General features: G+C 41.8%; 1 protein-coding gene across 1 annotated transcript in view; it reads left to right on the top strand.

Annotated features, from left to right (window-relative positions):
* The window catches only part of C1QTNF7 (C1q and TNF related 7), a 225,115-nt gene extending 209,961 nt beyond the window's left edge, over positions 1 to 15,154 (top strand). The window contains exon 4 of the mRNA XM_086964075.1: positions 14,321 to 15,154. Within this exon, the coding sequence (XP_086820201.1) occupies positions 14,321 to 14,949 (629 nt within the window). The 3' untranslated portion in view covers positions 14,950 to 15,154. The remainder of the gene's footprint in view (positions 1 to 14,320) is intronic.
* The last annotated feature ends 2,105 nt before the right edge of the window (positions 15,155 to 17,259 follow it).

The raw sequence follows: 17,259 nt of genomic DNA, 5'->3' as shown, positions 1-17,259 counted from the left end.
ACGGTACAATAGGACACTTGATGGGCTAGATATGACAGGGCAACAATGTTATTCACATTTGAGCCCCCTGGCTAAACCTGGTCTGATAAAAGGGCAGGAGACCTTCCGCCTTGACCCAGTCCACTAATTCTGCCAAATGTGAGTTTGCGTAGGCCTTGCCCTCGATGTCTAGCAGGGCAATAATTCGGTAGTTCCCAGGGTCAGTGTTTGGCCCTTTTTTATAAATTGGTTGCAGCAGTGAACCCCTCTAAAAGTCTGTAACGTCCCCCAGTAGCCTACATTCCGCATATAATTGCGCCAAGGTGTCTGACCAGAAGTCTATATTGTCCCTAAAAAGGGAGCCTGGTCGACCACTAGGACCAGGGGATCCGTTCTGTTGTATATTTTTTAGAATTAAACAGACCTCCCCTTTGCTTGGGAAAGTTGAAGCGGCTGGAGGGACAGAAGGCTCTGCTAGGGAGTTTCAATGTCCCTCTCCAGATTTTAAGGCACTGTTCTGAGGAGTGCCGTTCGAATCATCTGTATACAGTCTTTCTCCTTGGGATACCCATGTAGCTGCATTGAGAGGATTCTCTATGTTTGAGGTCCAGTGAAATAGTTGATTTAGGTATTGCCAAAATTCTTGGGATTTACCCGGCGCCAATAGATCAAACATTTTCAGCCATTTTGCCTCAGTGAGTTCAGGTGTTGCCTTCCAAACCTGTTGTGAATGATTTTTAGCGGCTAATTTGAGTTCCTTTTTGGCAGTGTCTGACCTTGTTTATTGGTAGGCCCTTTGTTTGGCCTTTAAGTGTTTAGCGCATTGCTTTATCGCTGGAACTTGACCCAGTACGTATGTTGGTTTTCGGGGGATGCAGTATGTGGTATTCCCCCGCAGCAGTACAGCCAATGCATATGTAAGTTTGTCCCATTCCCCTATATGACCACAATTATTAGGGCCAGTCTGTCATTCGGCCCATGATGTTTTCCATAAGGCAAATTCATTGATTTTCTTTGCCCCCCATTTAATCCTTCTAAGGAGTCTATGCTGTTCTTCACCCTGGGATGCTCCGATGCAGGGGGCGGTGTGGCGGATGTCCGCGCTGATGGTTAAGTTCAGAGTTAAGGCAGCGTGGTTGCTTTCGCTCCGTGGAAGCACTTCAAAGTTTAGAATGTATTTTTGTAGCCTCTCACCTAATAGGATGTAGTCTATGGTGGTCTGGTTGTTATAGGTGGGTGCATGAGATACCCATGGCTTAAACTCTGTAGATAGGGAGTGTGTGGTGGCCTGATTGTATGCCCGCATGAAGACCTTAAATCTCCCAGTGCTCCCAACCGAGTGACTTCCCGGTACATCCTCACCTATTTTATGCAAGTTGAGATCCCCGAGGATGATAGGTTCCATAGAAGCATACTGTGTGAGCAAAGACTCAATCTGAGCAATCAGGTGAGTAAGCTTGTCCATGGAAGCCGGCCCGTGAGGGTTGTAATATACGTTGATTAAGACAAGGGATAGGGGACCCTCGCCCGTATTAAGACCTTTCAAGGTCCTGGCCATGAACATGTCAGAGTTATTCTTTATCTCGGAGAAGTGGACTTTCAAGGCATGTTTGATGTATATGGAGATGCCCCCACAGTTTAAAGTATTCGGAATAGCCTCCCATTGGGATGGACGAGGTTGACCACGGTTCTTGAGCCCAGATTAGATCAGCCAAGGCTAGGAGCGTGATCGCTTAAGTACTTTGCAGAACCTTTGTCATCCCTGCGACATTCCAGGTCATAATGTTTAGTGATTGAATGTTGGCAGAAAGGAGCCTGGGCTGAGCTTGTCTATTACTTGGGGTGAGAAAGGCCTTTGTAAATTCGGACCTCTCACTTGATGGGGCCCTGAGACTTGTTGGCCAGGTTGGCCGCGACCCACCCCCAATAGGCCAAAGGGCAGCTGCAGTGGGGTTTGGATGCAGAAAATAGCCAGCAACCATATTCTGCTCCCAACCACCCACATGACTTCCCTATCCAGCAATGAATGGATGGGTGTCGAAATCAAATTTCACATGCTTGATTGTCATGTTCATAGTTGTACACAACAAAGTTGGCCACAGAACATTCCCAGTAGATAGTTCTGCACCATACTAGACCTTGTGGTTGTGTGTAATGGGAGTTAGAAGATGGATGGGTGCCCAATTTTCACAGAGCCTCTGTCCGTGCAAAGTGGTGCCTTAGAGTTTAGCCTGCAGTTAGGTTCAGCACTCATTTGACCATGTGATCATCCAACCTTCACTGAACATGTCTTTGTGCCTTAAGGATGCAGAGAACAACCAACTTTTTCCCCTAAAAGCCTAAGGGCCACATGTAGGTAGCCAAATACCGGTCGATAACGGCCAAAAGTCAGTAAATTTGCCGTTACTGACTGGTATTTCGCTTTTTCCAATGTAGGTGGGTATAAATAAGGATTCGGTAATTTACCGATTCGGTAATTTAAGGAATCAGTAAATTACTGAATCCTTAAGATACCGAATCGGTAAATTACTGAATCCTCAATGTAGGGAGCACTCAAGTGAGTGCATTTGAGATTTGAGAATTCGTTATTTACCACCAGCTACAAATTGGTGGTAAATATCAAAAACCATTCAATAAGCAAATTTGTGCTTTTTGAAAAGTGCGATGTGGCAGACATACATGCCCTTAGGGCATGTATGTGTGCCACATGTGCACACATGCACAGTTCAGGGGTGCAACAGGGTGTCAATGTGACACCCTGCCACCCTTGAATATGTTCCCCGTATTACCGATTCGGTAATTCCTATGGGCCTCCAGTCCCATAGGAATGAATGAGAATTACAGAATCGGTAAATACCGAATCAGTAATACCGAATATTACCGATTCGGTAAAATTTACAAAATTTTTATCTACATACTATTTACCGATTCTGAAATACCGAATCTGCAAAATTCGGTATTTTAGAATCGGTAAATAGGGATTACCTACATATGGCCCCAAATCTCTGCACGCACTATCTTATCTCTGTTCCATAATTTGTCAGGAAGAGGCAGATCTGGACTATACCATCATTCTCAATCCAAGACAGGTGGATAAATGAATTTTCTATAGCTGCTTCCAAATCCAAGAATGCTCCTGTACTACATGTGATGTAATTTCTTGTCTCTTTAGTATGACAGGCTCCTGAATGCAGGGGATCGTATACTGTAGGGCAGCTAACATTATATTTTGTTGCATTGTGTGCCTCTTGCTCTATACATTTGTCCAAATGTTTTTTACTCTGGGTGTGCTTTAGTTTCAAGAATCTTTCCCCAGTTTTTCCAGCTTGTCTCATGTTTTTTTCCTGATTTTGGATTCTTCATATTAACTATTGAACTGTTCTCTGAACTTCCATCTGCCTCTGGAGGTTTGTTCTCCCCTATGAACCTTTTTATTCTGCATAGATGTCCTTTTAGTTACAGGAAGTAGTCATGTTAGCAGCATGCAGAAGTCTCAGCTCAGTCCGGAACCTGACACTTTGTCTGTGGTACATGCCTAGTATCCAGGTACATTCACATATTAAACACCATGGGGCTCATTCACAAAGGTTCTCTGCTCTCGTGGTGGAGGCCCCACAGTCGAGGAGAGGGCCTCACACTTGTGGTAGGACCTCCACTGCAGTGCGGAGGTCCCACCACGAGAGCGGGACCACCGCCCGAGTGTGGGAGCCCTTTGTGAATCGCACCTGATGTTTGTTAAAAATCTAGTTTAGAAAAGTAATATGTTATTGGGCAATGGATTCATGGAAGGTATTACTAAGTGAGGAGAAGTAAAAAATAAATGGTTCTTTTATAACAAAATAGGTAGCTTTTCTAAGTACTTTTTTGAGAGGTGAATGATTGTGGGATTCTTGTTTTTGGGGTAGTGTTTTATATTATTTTACATTTGCCATAAACTTGTCACAAGATACAGTGCTCTCATCTGTGAGCCAGTCCTTGGATGGATTCTCGTCTCCCTATAATATATTTAACGCCTTAACTGCTGCCGACGGCCAACGGTCGTCACGAGCACTACCTCCCCAGTGCTGCGCACGACCGTTGGCCGTCGAGCCAGCATTCGTTCTTCGAACGTTCAGCACTGGGCGCTGAACGTTCGAAGCTCTGATGAGGTTAAAACACACTCCATGCAATTGTTGTACAACAAAAAGATAGAGTGGTGGACATCATGGGCTTGGTCATTCTCCTGCAGCGCGTTCACAGGAACATACAATAGGTTTGCATCTATGTAACTACCTGTCATGCACTGCCGCGTTGTATCTTCCAGGTTTTTTCCATCTCACATCTTGCTTTTTGCCCTTTGGTGTATCCTCATAGTTGATATGCCAAACAAATATGTTTGTGCCCTAGGCTCAACACATGGTAACGAAGTTCACAAGTGGTATATCATTTAATTCCCCCAGGGAAATAGGTGGAAAATTCCCCATCAATTGTCCTTCCTGTCAAGATGCTCCTGTGGAAAGCACATCGTCTTTGCATTCCTCTTCTTCTGGTGCAGAAGCATGCAACCATTAAGGAATGTCCTCTTTCACCCTTACAGACACAGCATTGCTAAAACAGATGACAAAGCGGTGTCTACCTCTTCAGCTCCACACAGAATGGTGTCAGGGATTTTGTTTTTTTAAATGAGTGTGTTTTCCAAGTGGAAGAATATAGGAACTTTCAACCAATAAATATTACCTCTTCAAATTTTGCCATAGTATGCAGATATGTTTTGGAAATGTGCAGACTCATGAGGGTTGTGCAAACTTCCAGTATAGGATTCTAGACCTTGTTCATTGTTTTTTCAACTCAATGAACTACATATGCACTCTGCAAACACCAATCAATGTCATACTAGGTGTAAACATGTTACATGTTAAAAAGCACAATAAATATGTTTATATTTTTACTAGCCAATATTCTACCAGTAAATTTACCAGATGTCTGGAAGGCTGAAAATGAAAGTCTCACCACTAGGTTTTGAGGCAGGGCTTCCTGTTTCAAGCCAGCAGACGTCTGGTTGGTCCTGCTGGCCTCAGGCATTTCTTTTTAGCTGAGCTCCCTATAAATAAACTTTGCAATCAGCAAAGTGACCTCTTTATTAAAGTGTGATTACTGTTTTAACATACTAAAATCACCTTTTTGGACATGTGAAGTCATTGGACTTAACTTAGATACACAATCACCAAACAAAAACGTTCGGCCACTGCCATTAAGGTTTCTAGGGTGGGACTTCTGGTTTGAAATCTGTGGCTTCTCTTCAGAGTCAGTGGCCCCCAATAATTTTTGTGTGCCATGAGTTCCACTTGAATAGCACAATTGCAACAACTAAGTGAACCCTGTCATTGGATAAAACGTACATGAAGGATCAAAGTAAATCTTTAAATATTGTGAAAATCAAGTCAAGTCAAGTTTAAATTTGTATAGCGCACTACTCACCCAGAGGGTCTCAAGGCGCTTGAGGGAGGGGGGGAGCTTTACTTATCAAATATCCAAGTTTTAAGTTGTTTTCTGAAGGAGAGGTGGTTCTGTGTGAGGCGGAGGTGGGTGGGGAGGGAATTCCAGGTCTTGGCTGCTAAGTAGGAGAAGGATCTTCCTCCCATGGTGGATCTCTGGATGCGTGGAATTGTGGCGAGGGCCTGATTGGATGATCGAAGTTGGTGGGTGGGGGTGTAGAAGGACAGGCGCGTGTTGAGGTATTCGGGTCCAAGGTCGCAGAGGGCTTTGTGTGCGTGGGTGAGGAGACGGAACGTAATTCTTTTGTCGACGGGGAGCCAGTGGAGGTCTTTCAGGTGACCGGAAATGTGAGCTTGGCAGGGGATGTCTAGGATGAGTCTGGCTGAGGCGTTTTGGATGCGTTGTAGTTTTTTCTGTAGTTTGGCTGTGGTTCCGGCGTAAAGGGTGTTTCCGTAGTCAAGTCGGCTAGTGACCAGTGCATGGGTGACTGTCTTTCTTGTTTTTGGTGGGGATCCAGCGGAAGATTTTATTGAGCATACGTAGGATGTTGAAGCAAGATGATGAGACGGCGTTGACTTGTCTGGTCATCGAGAGGGAGGAGTCCAGGATGAAGCTCAGGTTGCGTGCGTGGTCCGTTGGTCTTGGTGCGGTTCCCAGGGCCGGTGGCCACCATGAGTCGTCCCAGGCGGAGGCGGATGTTCCCAAGATGAGGACTTCCGTTTTGTCCGAGTTTAGTTTTAAACGGCTGTTCTTCATCCACTCGGCTACTTCTTTCATCCCTTCGTGTAGGTTGGTTTTGGCGGTGTTTGGGTCTTTGGTGAGGGATAGGATTAGCTGGGTGTCGTCTGCGTAGGAGATAATGTTGAGGTTGTGTTGGCGCGCAATGGATGCGAGGGCACTCATGTATACGTTGAAGAGGGTGGGGCTGAGTGAAGATCCTTGGGGTACGCCACAGATGACATCGGTAGCTTCTGATCTATAGGGGGGAGGCGGACTCTCTGGGATCTTCCGGCGAGGAACGAGATTATCCAGTCCAATGCTTTTCCTTGTATTCCGACGTTGCTGAGGCGTTGTATAAGGGTGTTATGACAGACTGTGTCGAAGGCAGCGGAGAGGTCAAGTAGGATGAGGGCAGCTGTTTCTCCATTGTTCAGTAGTGTTTGAATGTCGTCTGTTGCTGCGATGAGGGTGGTCTCAGTACTGTGTTTAGCTCGGAAGCCGGACTGTGATGGGTTGAGGGATTTGTTGGATTCGAGGAAGGCGGCGAGTTGACTGTTGACGGCTTTCTCAATGACTTTGGCAGGAAATGGGAGGAGCAAAATGGGGCAGTAGTTCTTAAGTTCAGTGGGGTCTGCTGTAGGTTTCTTCAAGAGGGCGCTGAGTTCGGCGTGTTTCCAGCTTTCCTGGAAGGTGGCGGAGTTGAGGGAGCAGTTGATGACGTCTCAGAGATGGGGTGCGATAATGGAGTCTGCTTTGTTGAAAATGTGGTGGGGACAAGGGTCGGTTGGCGATCCCGAGTGAATGGTGTTCATCAGGCGGATGGTGTCTTCAGTGGTGATTGGGTTCCAGGCGTAAAGGTTGTTGGAGGGGGTTGTTTGTTCGGCGGTAGGTGGGGTGGGCTGGTCTCCAAAGCTGTTGTGTATGTCTGCGATTTTATTGTGGAAGAACGAGGCTAGAGAGTCGCAGAGGTCTTTGTGTGGGGTATTAACCGTGCTCAAGCAACAGCCACAATCCCAGTCAGGGTGAACCACTAAAGTCACTAAATTAACCTGTGCTTAATCCTCTGGTAGCTTGGCACAAAGCAGTCAGGATTACCTAAGAGGCAATGTGTAATGTACGTATGTAGCACACAAACAGGTATAAAGTAAAATCACAGCACAAGAAAAATCCCACATCAATTAAAAAAAAGAGTATATTGTATTAATGTATTAAACACCAAAGAACATAAATCCATTTAATAGAACCAGAGTTAAGAATCTTTTAACATTTATGGTAAAAAATAGCGCCTAAAAGATCAAAGTGCCAACCGCAGACATCTAGTCTCACAAGACCGGGTCACAGTCGAAAAAAATGGCTTAGTGCGATGGTGCGTGAGTCAGATACAAAAAGTGGGTTGAGCCTAGTCAGTGCTTACTTTCGGACCTAGAAGAAATTTGAAGAAAAAGTCTCTGAGAAAGTAGAAGTTCAGCGGGGCAAGGCTGCAGGTGGTGTCCGGAGAGTAGCCCTAGTCTTCGAGATGCACGAAATTGCAGAGAAGATTTCCATGTTCAGACTTGGTCTCTTTTTGGAATTCGAAATGAGACAAAGCTGAAGGCTGTAGCCGATGAGAATTCCATGAGGCCAGATACCTCTCTGATGAAGGACCGCTGAATAGGATTTGGTCCTGCGGAGAAAAACATATTGGGCCAGATGTAGGAGCCCTAATACCGGTCGGTAACGGCCGAATTCGGCCGTTACCGACCGGTATTAGGGTTTCCAGATGTAGGGGACCTATATTTTACCGATTCTGTAAAGTTACCGAATCGGTAAATTTACAGAATCGGTAAATTACCGAATCGGTAGGTGGCCTAAGAGTGCCACAGGCCCTTAAAAATCGGTATTTTACCACCCGATCCTATTGGGTGGTAAAATACCGAATTCAGGTGTGCATGCACACCTGTGCAATGTGACACACAGACATGCCCTTAGGGCATGTCTGTGTGCCACATTGCACACAATTCCTGAATTGGGGTGCTAGAGGGTGTCAAAGTGACACCCCCTGCACCCTTGCACGATTCGGTATTTACCGATTCTGTAAATACCGAATCTGTATTTCACATTGATTCCTATGGGCTTCAAGGCCCATAGGAATCAATGGGAAATACAGAGTCGGTATTTACAGATTCGGTAAATACCGACTCTGACAGATTCGGTAATTTTTTACCTACATCTGCCTCCTTCCAATTTACCGACTTTTAAATACCGATTCGGTATGACTCGGTATTTAAAAGTCGGTAAATCGGATTTACCTACATCTGGCCCTTAATGAGCTATTGTGAAGTAGGCTGACTGCGTAGGCACCTTGGACATATATACAAGCAGGTTGGTCCTAGTCTCCTCTTGGTTCTCAGGGTAGTGTTTAGCTAAACATTTTCCAAGTCTCAAATTACAGATATTGGCTATCTATGCACCTTTAATACCACAACCAAGGGTCCAGAACTGGAGGGGCACCATTTGGAGGGTAAGGACTCACTCAGGCTGGGTCCAGATGTGAGTCCAAAATGGTTGGAGCCTTTTCTGTCACTGAGGCTATGATTAGGAGACCAGCAAACTAGCCCTAAAAATCACTCTGGTAGTCCTGGGTTCAATAACTGTAACAGGGCTCAAGCAGAAGGGCAGGCCTCTGAGGGTTCAAAGTAGGCTCAAGGCAGCAAATCAGTCCTTCTATATGCAGCAAAACAATCTTATGAAGTACACAGCAAGCCATAACAGCAGGCAGCCCTCTGAGAGTCCTTCAGCGAATTCCATAATGTGAATTAAAGAGTGGGTCTGAGGGTCTTACTTTTATACCCGGCACCTTCTTTGAAGTAAGGGAAGTTTCTAGAGATTTCCATTTGAAGTTCTTGAAGTTTATTGCCTCCCCTGCTTCAAGCTATCTGCATAAACAATGCAGTGGTGACAAGTACTTTGTGTGAAGGCAGGGTACAGCCTAATGATTTGTAAGTGGTGTTGTACCCCGTTCCATCCCCCCATCCTGCCAGTGATGGCCAATCCAAGCATATCTAATCCCTCTATTGTGAGGCTGTCTGGGAGGAATAAACAAAGTCCAACTGCCAATTACACCCAGTCATTTGACCTAGGAACAGACTGCAGGCACCAAATATTTAGGGCACGAAAATGGCAACTTTTTAAAAGTGTAATTTTCAAAAGTGTAGCTTACACTCTGACTTTACCATTAAAGAGGGTGTTGGATTACAATTTATCGGGCACCAAACATGACATTTTCACCTGTTCCCAATCAAACGTTAGCATTTATTAAACGTATTAAGGCAACCCAATGTTATCTTATGGGAGAGGTAGGTCTCACAGTAGTAAAAAACAAATTTAGGAGTTTTTCTCTTCCAGGATATGTAAAATGTAAAAGAACATTGCCAACCTTTTAAATACAATACACTGAGCTCTTTGGGCTAGCTAGGACCCATCATTGGGGTGACTTATATGTATTAAAAGGGGAATTTAAGGCTTGGCAAGAGGTTTATTTTGCCAAGTCGAATTGGCAGTTTGAAACTGCATTCTGGTGGCAGTGGTAAACCTGCGACATGTATTAAGGGGTGATTTAAGTGGATGCCATAATATGTGTTGCAGGCCCAGTAGTAGCATTTAATTTATAGGCCCTAGGGATAAAGTGTACCACGTAAATCGGGATGTATAAGTAAATTAAATGTATCAATCAAGTGTAAGCCAATTTTACCATGTTTAAAGGAGAGAGCACAAGCACTTTAGCACTGGTTAACAGTGGTAAATTGCACAGAATCCTATAGTGCAACAGAAATAAATTCAGAAAAATAGGAGGGTAAAGGCAAAGTGTTTGGGGATGACCTTGCAGAGAGGGCTACGTCCAACAAATACATATCAAATCACTTTTTTAATGGTTTGAAACCTGCAGGCGGCTGTGGCTCAGAATGGTCTGAAGGCCCTCAATCCAGCTAGGGCCTCTGCCCACCCAACCAGATAGCCAACCATGGCTGTGGACAGCGTTCATACTTTTGCAGCAGGGATTGATCACACCACCTTACATACAGTCATGTGCTACGTTCAACTTAGCATGCAGCTGCAAGGCTTGGTCTGTGTAGCTGCATGTGTTTAAAAAATATAAAAATATTCATTTGGTTCAGTGGACTTTATGTCAGGTATGCTGATTCTAGGACCAACCAAAAATTGTCTGTGTCCCTCTACCTCTGTTTTGCATTCCAAAGCCCCCTGCTTTGGCTCAGAAAACTTTCCCCTTGATCATGCGACCCAGCAAGAAAAAAACAGATTTGTTTGCTTTGGGGTGCCTTGTATTAGCCTGGGAACAGAGGTTTTTGCTCCTGCACTCTTATTCCCTTTTACATGTGTTTGCGACATATTGACCAAGTCCTGCATCATGCTAGAGGACATAACAGTCATTTTGCAGTCACAGCTAGACAAAGAAATTGCTGGGATCCTCGGTGACAAGGATCACCAATTACTCGACAATTTAATGTACAATACACAAAATCTATTCTTAGATTAATACTTCTTACTCAATTTGACGCCTTTTAAAAATGCAAATCGATACAAAATTACAAAATTTATTAGTACCAAGCCACAAAAAACCCTATTTTGAGTAAAGGTATATTTTTTCCAAGTTTGATGCAATTTCATCCAACAGTTTATTCTGTAGCAGTGGCCAAGCTTCACTGTCTGAGGTTTAATAAGAAAGATAACTTTTGTTGCCCCTATAGCACCGTAAAAGATGATTATTCTTTACACCACTTAAAACAGATTATGACAAACAAAAACTAATATGCACTTAGCACACATCTAGAAACATAACATTGAAACTGAGAAAAGTTGACGTCTCAGCACCGTAAAATAGTTTTTGATTTGTAGAAATCGAAGAATTTACTTACTATGAATATTAAATAATTATTAATGGATTACAAATTTACATTTAACAAGATCATACTGAAACGTTATTAAGGAAAATGGTTGCCATAATGGAAATTAACAAAGAATTATTATTGTATTCTGTTATTCTCTTCTGTTATGTTTTTCCAGTCTTTCTGGGTCTGGAGCACAAAGCGCCGGGACACTCCTTTGGAGTAGCCGTTGCGCTATACAAGACTCATATATAACATAACATATATATAACATATATGAGTCTGACACCCAAGTATCAATGATGAAAACATTTCTGTGCAATAATAGTTGAAAGAATTATAACTCTTTCACCATATGATATACTTATTGAATTTCATTATGCTTGAACTTAATTATGATACTCTTTTGCTAAATAAGAAATGCTGACTTTTAAATCCATTAAATTGCCTTTTTCCCTCAGGTTTGCATTTTTCATAGTAATGGACTTTTGTTATGTTCCTTAAAAGGTTGCTTTATCAGTTCTCTTCACATCGTATTTCTACAGAAATAAGCAAATTTTACTTTAACCAATTGTGTGAAAGCATGGGGACTTGTTTTCTTCAACTCATGAAGAGCAACATGATTACAATAAATTCTGTGTCAACTAACGTATGGGGATAGAATGGGCATTTGTTTCTCATGAGCAACACAGGAAAATATGTTGGTATATCTATCTTGTACCTAGGGAACGGAAGAGTGGTCACATGATGGTCAGGCTTTCGTATGGTGACAATTGATGTCACAAATGGACGATTTGGAGTATAAAAAGTACCTTCCCTAGAAAAGGGCCATGCTCTCTCTCTCTCTCTCTCTACCCTCACCACAGACACAGACTCTACAGACACAGACACAGCTGAACCATTCTTGTGTCTTTGCTCCTTCATTTCCATTGCCTTCAACTTACATGCCAGCTATCTTTGCATGCCCTTTGCCTTTTTCCCTGTGCTGATGAACTTGCATTTTAGAAAATTTGGAGCTGTCTAATGAGAGACCAGACTTGAACTTTGCTGATTATTGCTCCATCCCCTTAGCCAATGCTCAGGGACTAGTGGACTTTAACTTGATCCCGTTTACCATGCTTAGAGAACTCTTTTGAAACAATCCTCCTGCCTTTATTGGTGGTAGGAACCCCTGATTCAACCATCCTCTTATAGATTTCTGTATTTAGCTACAGATTTATTCTAACTAAATGTGTGATTTTATATTATGCACTGTGAGACAGAAATGCTTACAATTTTATTTAATTGCATCCATTTTGTATCTTTAATAAAACAACCAAATACTTTAGAATTTTCCTGAGTGCTTTATTAATTGTGTTTAAATGTTGTTTCCATAGAAACTCTGCTTACTAGATTTGATTTCTAATGCATTATAGCGACAATTATAGATTGTTCTCAGAGCATCAGGTTCTACTACTCTTCTTTTGCATAGCAATCGCAGAATTGCTAGTCTGTATGATTCTTGATAGACTGAATTTTTTTCACAAAGTTTGGTCTCTCTGCTGCCATCTTTTACATTTGCAGTAAGGCCCTAAGGGTGGTGTATTTGAAACTGACCTCTAATTTGTGAGTTGGCTACCAATTAATTGGTCTTCATTGGGTGGCCAACAGTTTGACACCTTACTTCTTACTTCTCACTACGACCAACAAGATCAATCAGAGGACCAATGCCTCGGATGGGAATAGTTATGAATAATTAGTTTTGGCCCAGTATAGAAATAAAAACGGCTTCCGCTGCAACACCCGTCCTGTAACTTTTTCCATGGCAATTGATTTGCACTAAACGTGAGATGTAAAAATGCAGCTAGAAGAACCAATCAAGTGTTAAATTTCATGCAAATTCATCAAATGACCTCAAAGTTATGAGGAAACTATAAATGTCTGGTCAAAGGAAACTGACTATGAATACATAGCCACTATCTCGACCTGTATATTTTATTTATGTATATGTTATGTGTATACACAGTCACATAGACACATTATCACAAAGTAGGGTTGATCAGAGAGTAGAGTGCGATATTCTGCTTCTTAATATGAACATGCCGCGCTGATTTACTTTCGCCATTAGATCATTCCTACTAACCAGAAATGGATTACGCAAAAGTGTAAAAGTTAAATTATTCCATGATAAATGTTATTGTAAGCTCAGTAGCCCATAGAAGCATTATTAAGCTAAATTTTTTATTATATATCTCACATTAAAAAATATTAGTAAGCAATACCTTTAATTGTGCCATCATTTATTGGAACGAAGAGGTAAATGTTGCAATGAAGAAAGCCATTGAAATTTGTGATAGGTTTTGAAAATGTGATGTGCTTTATTTATCTTTAAAGTAAAAATCTGTATATATAGAATAAACGTGTTATATCCCTGATTATAGTATCCTTTACAACCCATAGATGAATATTGTGTCCTGTAATGGTGCTTGAAAATGTTTTATTTTACAAGAATACTAATAAAAGTGTATTTAAATGGAGATTTTAAAAAATGTATTTACTTACAACTTTTGAAAAATTGAACAAGCTGAAGTTACGAGAGGGTGCCATGTTTAAGTCACATGCAGGAGAAGGCGGACTAAAGTTCCATTTCATCTCTTTGCAAAAAACACATTGCCTGATTTACAAAGCTTTTTCAGGGTTGATGTGTCCTACTCCATGCTTATGATTTCTCGGGGGAAATAAAAGTTGGGCTAATAGAACCTTTTTTTCATGAGCAAGCATATCTTAGTTCTGGAAATGTTTGGGTACATTACTGCTAAGATTGTTGTAAAACAAATCTAATCACAGAAAATGCTTTGTGAGTCAGGTCTGGACATTCAGGTTTCATTGCCGTCTTTGATAGTTCTAATGACATAATTGAAAGTACCTTGATATTTAGGACCTTTTGTCTGTTATTTCCCATTGATCCGAAGAATAGATAAAAGCATTGCCTGATTTTAAGCCTAAAAAGGAGACAACATTTTTATCCCCAGCAGAAGCTGTGCAAACGTTTTATACACAAGCAGTAGAGCATTCCCCAAAGAAGGAACAAAATGTTCTGAGCAAAAGTCAGTAACTCGCAGGAACTAAATTCTATAACTCATGTTCTTCAACTACAAATTGATATGTTGAAATGTTAACTTTCGTTTTAGAGTTGTTCAGATTGTATATAAATAATTTATTTTACACTTGATCAAAAAGGAAGTGCACCATTTCTTAACAAAATGTATCTTGATTGTTTCAAGGCTTGAGAGGCAAGACGGGTCCATTGGGCATGGCTGGAGAAAAAGGCAACCAAGGAGAAACTGGCAAATTAGGACCTGGAGGTGCAAGTGGCGACAAAGGAGCCACAGGATCCACTGGGCCCCTGGGACCTAAGGGAGACCGAGGACAGAGAGGAGAGCCAGGCACACCGGGGATCTGCAAATGCGGAAATGTTGTCCTCAAATCTGCATTTTCTGTTGGAATTACCACTAGCTACCCAGAAGAAAATGTGCCAATTATATTCAATAAGGTCCTATTCAGTGAGGGAGACCATTATGACCCATCCACTGGGAAGTTTGTTTGTGCTATACCAGGGATTTATTATTTCTCTTATGAAATAACAATTGCTAACAAGCATCTCGCTATCGGTTTGGTGCACAACAAAGAGTACCGGATCAAGACATTCGATGCAAACACCGGTAACCATGATGTTGCATCAGGGTCAACTGTAATGTACCTGAAGCCAAAGGATGAAGTGTGGCTTGAAATCTTCTACCCAGACCAAAATGGCCTCTTTTCAGACCCAGCCTGGTCCGACAGTTTATTTTCTGGATTTCTGCTTTATCCTGACTATGAATATTTGGAAACTCTCATCGCAAATGAAGACTAGCCTCGCTGTAGAGCAAGGTTTTACTTCTGTTGAATATGTACATAGTGGGGATACTATTAAATACAGCATATGTTTTTTATTTCTGCTAGAAAAGGTACAATTCTATTTTACAAGGTGACATCAAGTTTAGCCAAGGGAGCAGATTTTGATAAGAAGCGTTGGCTGAATAAGAATGAAAAACATAATAAAAATGTTGTTAATCGTATAAAGGCATTCTATTTTTTAAAGAGAACAATGGCTTCACAATTTGAATGGACAAATGTATCAAAAAGATACATGCATAGTGACGTCAGTATTGAAATGGTATTTCCATGGGAAATGAGACCATGGCAATCCAGAGAAGAAACGTGACTTGCATTAAGACAAAAAGCATCACAGTGATACCACAGACAGCAATAACAAAAAATAACTAGGAAAATATTTAGGCACGACCTCAAGGATATTTTATTTATTTTGAAAGGAGCTTCATTGTGAGTACATGAAGCACCACTGTTCAAGAAAACAATCAGTGGGCTGGATTTAGCAAGCCTTTGCCCAGGTGCAGTGTTAGAAAAAGTAATACAAACTGGAAAAAAAGTTTGAAATGGGATGCATTTTCCAGGGCAAGTCTTGATTTGAATTGCAAAGTACCCCTAAAGTAGTACAAAGTAGCACTTCATATTACTTTGTGCTACTTTGCATTATGAGGGCGTCCCATGGATGGTACATGGACGTTTTCACGCAGATTTTGATGGAAAACCCTATCTACTAAATACAAAAACAATAGTCAGTGCTTTGCATCAAAAATGTATGCCCTCTCAGGGCAGGAGTAGAATTTGGAAAAAATATATATATATTTCAAAAACGTTTCTAACTTTGGATGTACACATTCATAATTAGAAACGTTTTACATTATGGCTAAGCACAGTAGTAAGTACAGGAAGAGTCTCTCCTACTACAAACTCTATTCTAGACATCACACAGACACCCTTGCACTATGGCAAGGCAGCCTAAAGCGTGCCAGTGCAGGGGAAGAGAGGGGCACCTCAGTATCTTAGTAGACATGGTGCTGTCCAGCTCTCTCCCTTTCATGTGATGCAGCACAGCACAACAACTTTGGGTGCTGCACGGCACCGCGTGCGTTCTTAGTCAACATCCCCCATTAAGTTTAGTGAAAGGTGCTTTCAACAAATGAACTATGATGTTTGTCATTCAGTTTTGAGAGATAATAGTGAGATATTATAGTGATCTTTTACCAATGGTGTGCTTCATATTAGTCTTGAGGCAAATGCGATGCTGTGACCTTCTGCATGTGATTATTATTCTCAATAAAACATAAGTGTGCCGGGCTCTTGGTAATTTAATAATGAAAACAACAAATAAACCCAAAATATATAGGCAATGAAAGGGACTGCATTCAGTCATCAGTGAATTATGTATTAATACTTGGACGAGAAAATGTGGCATTATATATTTTATAACCTCGGGCATGCTCACAATGAAGTTAGAGAATAACTGTGTAAAACACAACTAGAATAAGCACAGCATAAATATTGACATGTGCTCCAACCCATCATTAGAAAAGCACATATCTTGAGAAGAATTAGTGTAGCCATGCATAAATGTTCGCCAAGGACTGGGTAAAAGGTGCCCTCTTTGTTCTCATTGTCTTTGATGCACACAAAGCCCATTTGTGAAAAATACCTCACTTATGCCAATAAACAAATCTGTATGATGCTTATATTGAATCACATGCAGTACTGGTATGCCTCTTGACTCTTTCGTGACCCCAAACTACAGGAATGTGGAGGAGGAACTGGGGAACTGGGTTTATTATATTTATATAGGAAACGATCCACAAAGTTGAATTTTAGGAAAAATAATATTGGTAACAAACAGTGGGGGATGGTGACTTTTCAAAGTGGTGGGGCGTGAAAATGCACAGGTGCATTATATGTGTGCTGCATGTGTTTTACACATGCTCAGCCACTACATAATCCTGGCCTCTCTTCTCTGTAGTTTTCCCTCATTTTCACCTCTCTCTGGTCAGTAATTCCAACTTTCCTCTAGTTCAAATCATCCCCACCCTGGTCTCCTTTTAGTAGAGTCTGCTATACACTTTCCTCTAGCTGTCCGACCCCATTTGCGTCCTTCTGAGTCTGGTAGACATCGTCTGCCTCCGTGCCATTCAATTGTGCACTGTTTGAAATGATCACCTTTAGATAGCAATGTGAAGCTCTGAGTAAACATTCTATACTTGTCCTCTTTGCTATTATCATACTTAAGTACTTTTCATCTGGGTAAGTATAGCTGCCAAGTTTCCCAGGTCCA

The sequence above is a fragment of the Lissotriton vulgaris genome, chromosome 3_2 (assembly GCF_964263255.1).
Source record: "Lissotriton vulgaris chromosome 3_2, aLisVul1.2, whole genome shotgun sequence".
Classification (NCBI taxonomy): domain Eukaryota; kingdom Metazoa; phylum Chordata; class Amphibia; order Caudata; family Salamandridae; genus Lissotriton; species Lissotriton vulgaris.
This window is presented reverse-complemented; position numbering and strand designations above follow the sequence as displayed.